This window comes from Fragaria vesca, linkage group LG6 (genome assembly GCF_000184155.1).
Source record: "Fragaria vesca subsp. vesca linkage group LG6, FraVesHawaii_1.0, whole genome shotgun sequence".
NCBI classification, from domain to species: Eukaryota; Viridiplantae; Streptophyta; class Magnoliopsida; order Rosales; family Rosaceae; genus Fragaria; species Fragaria vesca.
Genome location: NC_020496.1, coordinates 34,411,814 through 34,419,706, shown reverse-complemented (window position 1 = coordinate 34,419,706; position 7,893 = coordinate 34,411,814). Strand labels below are relative to the sequence as shown.

At 39.0% G+C, this 7,893-nt stretch overlaps 2 protein-coding genes across 2 annotated transcripts; both read right to left on the bottom strand.

Annotated features, from left to right (window-relative positions):
* Positions 1 to 533: 533 nt before the first annotated feature.
* LOC101307916 lies at positions 534 to 3,101 on the bottom strand. Its single transcript, XM_004306189.1, has 4 exons — positions 2,711 to 3,101; positions 1,393 to 1,850; positions 747 to 1,011; positions 534 to 655 (listed from the first exon to the last, which is right to left on the bottom strand). Exons 1-4 carry the CDS (start codon positions 3,099 to 3,101, stop codon positions 534 to 536), a joined length of 1,236 nt encoding a protein of 411 aa, XP_004306237.1.
* Positions 3,102 to 5,042: 1,941 nt separating this feature from the next.
* LOC101303828 (dolichyldiphosphatase 1-like) lies at positions 5,043 to 7,829 on the bottom strand. The gene is made up of 2 exons (XM_004304359.1): positions 6,916 to 7,829; positions 5,043 to 5,448 (listed from the first exon to the last, which is right to left on the bottom strand). The coding sequence occupies exon 1, from the start codon at positions 7,596 to 7,598 to the stop codon at positions 6,936 to 6,938; it is 663 nt and encodes a 220-aa protein (XP_004304407.1). The 5' UTR covers positions 7,599 to 7,829; the 3' UTR covers positions 5,043 to 5,448; positions 6,916 to 6,935.
* Between the last annotated feature and the right edge of the window lie 64 nt (positions 7,830 to 7,893).

Sequence of the window (7,893 nt, the reverse complement as noted above, 5' to 3'; positions counted from 1 at the left end):
TAGAAGAAGTTTCTCATTTTAGTGGCTCTACCCATCTCATAAGAATACCCTAGACACCCATCTCACTCCCATTTTTTCCAATGTTGGCTCCACCCATTTCACACCAACCTACACTCTGCTCAGTGCCATGATAGTAATTTGATATGCTACTGAATAATACCCCTTTGGACCAAGCAAGAAAACAGAAGGTCAACTAGGGTTTCAGAGGCACTAAGAAAAGAAGCAGGGCAAGGCAGGCAAGTCAATGTGGGAGTTGGGGTTCAACTTGGTAAGGAGTGTTGAGCTCTGGACACCAAGCATTAGAATAGGGACCGGAAGAGTTTAACATTACATGGGCAGATTGCAAGAAAGGCAAACCGCTGATTCTGTTTACATGGGAAATTTGCACATGTTTTGTACACAGGTAATGTAGGGTAGCTATGATTTGAATCTATAGCTAACCCATGACATTATAATGGCCAGGCTAACATCCTATATATCTATAATATTCTAGGAAATTGGTAAATGACTACCATACCCCTTGGGCTGTATCATCAGGCTTCATAATCCATAGGTCTTTTCATCCCAACAACTGATTTTAGTGACTCAGATCCCTCCATGTTGTAATTCCAATGAGTGGTCTGCTCTTGTTCATTGTGAGCCTCATTCTCATCATCTGGGAAACAAAGGTTTGTGTTAGTCTGGGGACCAAATAGAGTATCAAAATTTATGCAAGGAAAATAAGCAAGGTTGAGATGAAGTCCTGCCTGAGACAGTAGAAAGATTTAACTGAGTCAGGCGTTTAACACAGTCCTTCAATGCTTGAAGTTCAGTTTCTTTTTCTTGGAGTTTCGATTGGGCAGACTGCAGTCCGGATTCCAGCTCCACAATTTGGCTTTCCTGCTGTTCAATGAGCACATGGCATAATTTCTGGTCTAGCTCAGCTGGTAATACTCCTTGAAATTGCTCAATAACAATACCCTTTGCTGCTTGTCCATGAAACTTTTGAGCTGAATCATCAGAGACAAAACCCTAAAATGGGAACGAGCAATTTTGTCAGAAAGGAAAAATGTGTAATGCACAATTTGATTTTCACAGTTATAGTTTCTTTTTTGAGTTGAAGAAAAATAGCAAAAGCGCAATGCTAAGATACACATCAGGCATTAGCAGAAGGTTTCTAGATTTACAACATATGGTTGTCACTCTCTGGTACATCAAAGGTGTAATTAAAACCCTACTACTCTAGTGCTGATCAGTTTCAATGACTGCTGAACATGCATGATCCAAAAACACTGAATTTATGTCCACTATTTTATAAATAGCATAAGCTAATTGTTAGATGTAGTTGATAGCAACAGCATAAAGGAACATTCAACATTTTCAAATAGGATGTATTTGACATTAAAGACTGACCTTTTCCAGATTTCTGAACCCCTCTTGCTGAGGAGCTTCTGTAGAGCACCATGGAAGTTTTTGCAATTCAGACTCAAGTTCTGCTTCCAATTGATCCATGTCCATGACCTCTGGCTCTGGGTCCTCTGTAAGAACACTACTTGGACATTCGACATCAGATATTTGGAAGCTGGAAGCTCTCATATAATTAGGTTCACCGTATTCTGCACTTGACTTCGTGAGTTCTGTCTGGGAACGCTTGCAACTAGGGCTCTGATATTGTGTATTGGCTTCACTTTCAGAACAAGAAACTTGCTGACTCTGTGATGCTTTTCTTTTATTTAGCTCAGATTTTAACTCCTGCACAACTTTTGCAGTCTCATCCATGGTTGTGTTCAGCTTATTGATTTCAGCTTTTCCAGCAGTCATCATGTACATGATCCCAATATTAAGTCCCCAGTTAAACAATGAGGTAGTATCTGAAGCGTACAACCAAAAGTAAACATCAGCATTTTTATGAATTGCCAATTTGCCATACCAAAAGTTCTGAGCTAATCCATCATGTATCTGATAATAACTGCACAACAACGGAGATTAAATGCTTTCGTAGATTGTAATTAGAATTTCAAGAGTGATCTTGAAGGATCTCAATAAGAATAGGTCTGTACAAAACTCATCGGCCTACTTGATATCTCAACCCTCTGATAATTTGCAATGCAATCGTCTCAAGACAGCAGTAATATGTAACAGATTACCAGTATAATTAAACTAGAACATCTCCAATAATGTTGGCTTTTCCTCTTCAACCCAAAATATTTTTGGAAGATTACAATATTAAAAATGATGGAGACTGAAGAACTGGATATGTTTAAATATACTTTTATAGCAAAGAAAACCATCAGGGTCCACTAAATCCTTCAGCAAAAGGAGATTCTCAAGTCAAATGAAAAATCAAATCCTTTGTAATAAGCTTGGCCCCAGAAATCATCTTCACCAAAAATGATAATTTTCTATTCAAGATTCTTATGGACTCATCACTCATGACATATGAATCAAAGTATTTTTCTCTTCAAGATCCAAGACAAACAACAAAACCTCTTTTCCAAAAGAAACCTTTTCATCAAATTAGTAATCAGACCCTACTTGTTTAAAATTCAACAAATCAGATCCAAGTTCCACAAAGTTGATGACACTATATAATCAAAAAATTTCAACCAGAAATGATCAAACACAAAAGTAATATCGAATCGAAAACCAATAAATTCCATAAAAGAAACACATTGAGCATAATTCTTCATAAATTTCACAAATTAAAGAAAAGCACAATTTAGGGATCAACCTTTGGGATTCGAAGACGATCCACATTTGGAAGGAACAGTCTTCCTCCTCTTCAAGCAAACGCCAACTCTCCTCCCACTCTTCTTCTTCTGCTGCTGCTCCTCCGCCACATTCTTCTTCTTCTTCAACCGAAGCTTCGTCTTCTTCTTCTTCTCCCCACTCCCGCAGTCGCTCGAAAACCTAAAGATCCCCTCCTTCACCTGATCCTCGCAGTCGCTGTCCCACGGAGGCCGAGAAACCGAACCGACGGGGCTCCGCGGCGTCGCGTTCTCCACGACGGCGTCGTTTTGCGGATCGGAGTCGGTGATCACGGAGGCGCGCTTGGAGAGGTGGTTCTTGGCGAGGAGCCCGGTGGAGGCAGCCACCGCCGCGGCGAAGAGAGCCGGCCACATTGTGAACTCAGTGAGTGAGGAGGAACTGAGAGAGAGAGAGAGAGAAGAGAATGGAGGCTCTGGAAATGTGAGTTGTTTTTTTGGTTAGGTGAATGGCTACACGTGGTTCTTGCTTCTAGGGGGTCTTGTGTAGTTGGGAATATTAATTTGGGTTTGAATCCTCCATTGGCTTTCTGGTTCTGTTTCAGTGGCCAAGTCTGTTCAAATGAGAGAGAGAGGGAGAGTGGGATCTAGTGTGGGGGGTTTGAATTTAAGCCAGCAGTGATTTACACTCTAACTGGGTAAGTGAATCTCTGATTGGATTTTATCTTTGCTGCCAGAATCACTAGTTACTTGATTGGAAGCCCTAATTAGATGGAAGTTTGAGTGATTAGTAGTTATTGTTCTTATGTGACCAATTACAATTTTGGTAAATTATTTGATTATTGTGCTAATGTTACGAGTTTTGCTAAAAGGATCGTAAGAGCACGTTACTCACTTGAAATGGAAAAAAAAAATTAATCAGAGACGAGTGAAATGAAATACAGTATATCATGAATTAGAAACAACTAGATTGAAGAATGAAAGGAATTGTTATGTCTAAACTCATGTGCTTTCCATTGGTTTGGTTATCATGTTAAGGGTTATTGAAGAATTAATTCATGAAATGAGGTTGGACCCAGACCCATTCTGGTGCATAAATCTCATATAAAATCATTCACATACCTGCAAAAAGGCCTCATCATTTGGTCTTTTGGCCCTAACTCGCTCAAAAACCCGCCCTACCCTATAGGGCCGAAGCCCTACCCGGCCCTCAGTTAGGATGGGCCGGCCCTAACCCTTTTCAATTAGGGTAGGGCAAAAGGTCAAGCAAATGAAACCCGGCCCTACCCTATTTAGCCTTTTAGGGCCAAACCCGACCCGGCCAGGCCCTATCCCGGCCCTAAAAGCCCGTCCTTTAAACCCTAATAATTACTTATTTTCTATTGTTTTTAATATGTTTCTTATTTTTTATATAATACAACTAATCTTATAAGATTTATTTCTTTAATTTTGTATTTTTCTTTGTTAAATAACGATTAATTTTTTGTGATTTAGAGAGATAGTTAATGAAATATATGAATATAACTACTTAAATTAATAATTCTAGATGTCTTAAGTTAAATATAGTATATATGTATATTAAATATGACTAAAAATAAGGTCTTGTATCACATATATCCCTTGAGGTAATATTTGAGGAAGAAAAATTAAAACTCATGAATTTATTTTGTTCAATAAAATAATGTCATATTCGGCCTTTTCAGTCCTATTTAGCCTTATTCAAAAGGCCGGCCCTACTCGGCCCTATTAGCTCTAGTGAAATGGGCTTTAAGGGCAGGTAAGAGTTTGCATATTTGAGCCCCGGCCCGACCCTAACCGGCCCTAAATATTGTTGACCAAGTCAAAGCCCTACCCGACCCTACCATAAGCCCTAAAATTTAGTGTATGGCCAGGCTAGATGAGGCCTACCTGCATAAGTTAGTAAACGCAAGAAACCTCATACTCAATTTTAGACTTGATTAGTGGATTATGAGCACATGTAACTTGGGTCTTGATTAGTGAATTATTTCCTTTCATTTTCATCCTCGTTTCTACTAGCAACTCCAACAACATCCCCAAATCTTGAATTTTCTCTATTTTATGGAAAAATTTGGTTGTTTACTCCAACAAATTCCCTAATTGTTTCGAAAATGGGGAAAACACTATAACTTTAGAAAAGAATCTAAGGAATGATCATGATCATTTTTCCATTTATGATCATTATTCCATTAATATATGGGTGAAATGGATGAAAAATAATGCACGTATTTTCATTTTTTGTTATTCATTCGTTTCTGGTTTGTCCAGTTCCTGTTAATTTGGGGAAGCTAGAACCATTCTGCTGAGTAATTGATCTTTTTCTTTTTCCAACCCTTTCATCAAATGTCACTCAAGCTAATCTATACTTTCGATATCTACCTGTTCTGTGAAAGACTAGGCATGCAAATTGTACTATTTAATGTGTGGGAAGCTGGGAATAATGTTAAAAGTCTTCCAAGTCATATAGCAAACATCTAAAACAGAGTTCCCCACATACATGGATAAAAGATCTGAATCTGTAACCACATATATAGGTAAATATATGTAATAACAATCGACTCCAGCACCCTAAAATGCTCTCTTTCCTAAGACATGAGAGCTTCTAAATCTAATTGACTTCCAACTCACTTCTGTCTTCTGGTACACTGGTTTTCTTTATAGAGATGGAAACAAAACGATAGAGTTTAATAATCTCATCCATGCAAATAAGCATCCGACAGTGGGATGGAATTCTTCAGCTACTTACCTGGAAAAAGAAGAGGGAAAACTTATGATACTGTAAGCGAATAGAAAACGAATAATAATATTTGTAGTGATATGCCATTCTGATCTTGATTATCATTTATTGATGAAGCACAATTATAACTGTGATTGGATGAAAAAGTGAGCCATCTTCCATGAAGAAATAATGAAACTAACATTTCTAGAAGTTCCAACTCCAGGCAGAGACTGTGAAAGCAATTGATAAATGACACACTCTTCCCTCATCCCCCTCAGGACCAGGAGAAAGAAACAATACTAAGTCAACTACCGGTACCAATCCAAGCTCTGAATAAGCCTTAAAAACGATCATTCATCGAGGAAAAGGAGAGTTTAGATGCTGAGAAAAAGTCTATAAGCATCACAGAGGAGGCCTGAGTTCATGTCTTCATCCTAATTTCTTTTCCCCCAATCAATGTCACTTAATGATGCTATAACACCTTGCCCTAACGATAGATAACAACTCTGTTATGTTGCAAGAAATTTGCAAGACGGAAGATGCAGAAGTTCAATCACATGACATTTACCCGAGATATTGAAATTCATCCAATTTTCATATGTATTCATATTATTCATTTTGAGTATTTTCTTTACTCCTTACCCTAGCATATGTTAGTTTTACCTTAGACTAATCCAAAAGAGTTTATCTGAATTGCAAGAAAATGGATCACATCTCTCTTTTATTTCTCTTCCTTCATTCCCCTAAGATTTCTCCCGAGTATCATAACTGCCTCTTTTTAATTCAATTCCTGGTAATTCGCTGTTTGAGATCAACTGAAATGTTCTTTCACTTCCCGATTATTATGAACAAGCATACTTATCATATCAGCTTTGCTTGTTAATACCCATTAAGAGAGTGCAAGAATATATATTGTAGTAACATAGTTCAGATATCAAAAAAACATGTTCTGTGAAGCTTATCTAATGAATGCCTAAGTTCTACATGCAATAGACCATAATGTGGTGTCATCAATTCTACAGAAAGTGATCAAGTAAACATACATAACGCATTGCAACATATAAAAAACAGCAAGTAAAGTTCCTCTAAGATCTTTAGAACCACAAAAAAAAAGACGAGGATATGATGCATCTAATAAATTTCCAAGTAGTTCTATATCCAAACTTCCTCAAGTCACTCTAACAACCATCTCTCAAAACTCACTTCAATTTGATCAAATACTAGAAGAAACCAATTTTTCACTCAAACAATTTACAGCATCCCCTTCAACCAACACGGTCCGAGAAGCCGAGCTATGTTCATACACAAATCCAATTCTAGAACCCATGTTCCCTTTAGAGTCTCTCAGAATTCATTCTCTAATCTATCCAAATCAACAAACACAGGTCACCAAAACAATTCCCAAGGCAACATAATCCAATCATAACAAATAATTCAATATAGCTCAAATTCAAGAAAAATGCAAAACAATGCCAATGCATAAATCCCACATACCAAGTTAAGCCCTTCATCAATCACTCAGATTTGGCAGCCATCTCGCTCCGCGCTTTCCTCGCATTGTCATACTCAAACTTCAACACATTGGGTATATGAGAAGTATCCTTAACATAAAAATACCTCCCAAACGCACTCTCCTCAATCGCCGGAAAGAAACAAATCAACAGAGAATTCACAACCCAAAACCACAAACCCCCAAGAACAATCCCCAAACCCGACCCAGCAAACACCTGAGCCACAGTATGATACCCCAAATAGACCCTGGAATACATAGTCAGCAAAGCCAAGCACCACGGCAAGAAAATCACAGCCAGCTTGTTCCGGGTATCCGACAGCGCGATTCCTCTGTAGGTCAAAAGAGTGAAGTAAACAGCGAAGAAGAACATGTACTGAGAATGACTTGAGGGCCAGCCATGGGAGTCGCACATTTCGAGGAGGGCACACGTGGCGGGGCGAGCTTGCTGGAAGAAGTCTTTGATCACTTCGTTGATGAGCTGGGAGATGATGAGGCCGATTGCGAAGAACATGCCTTGAAGCTCGCGGCGGAAGATGAAGTGGGAAACGAAGCCGCCGAAGGAGATGAAGACTGGGATGAGGGATATCCAGGCCAGGAAGTGGCCTAAGGGGTCGCCTTTTTGGTAGCGGATGTGGGTTAAAGTCACAGCTTTGTAGGGTGCCATAGAATTGTGGGGTATCGTGGAGATCGATCTGGGGGATTGGGATGAGATGGGGAGGAGAAGAAGCGGCAAATCTGAGCTGGGAGAGAGAGAGTTGAGAGATGCGACGGAGTTGGGAGGCGTTGACAAAGGAAACTGGTTTCGTTTGGTTGATTAACGCAAGAGTCTGGGAGAGCTCTGTCACCGTGAGACTCAGAAGAGAACAGCTCTAAAGCTGAAACTTCTTTTTACGTTATCATTTTTTTTCTTTTCTTCTTTTCTTTTTTTGTGATTATGAGTGGAGAAATTTTATTCAGAC

What these genes read in the sequence shown, in the direction of transcription:
- LOC101303828 (XM_004304359.1), bottom strand. Translation starts at nt 7,598, where the DNA reads ATGGCACCCTACAAAGCTGTGACTTTAACCCACATCCGCTACCAAAAA.
- LOC101307916 (XM_004306189.1), bottom strand. Translation starts at nt 3,101, where the DNA reads ATGTGGCCGGCTCTCTTCGCCGCGGCGGTGGCTGCCTCCACCGGGCTC. An exon ending in GGTTCAGAAATCTGGAAAAG is followed by an intron (nt 1,012 to 1,392) that starts GTCAGTCTTTAA and finishes TTCCCATTTTAG; the next exon opens with GGTTTTGTCTCTGATGATTC. An exon ending in AAATCTTTCTACTGTCTCAG is followed by an intron (nt 656 to 746) that starts GCAGGACTTCAT and finishes TTTGTTTCCCAG; the next exon opens with ATGATGAGAATGAGGCTCAC.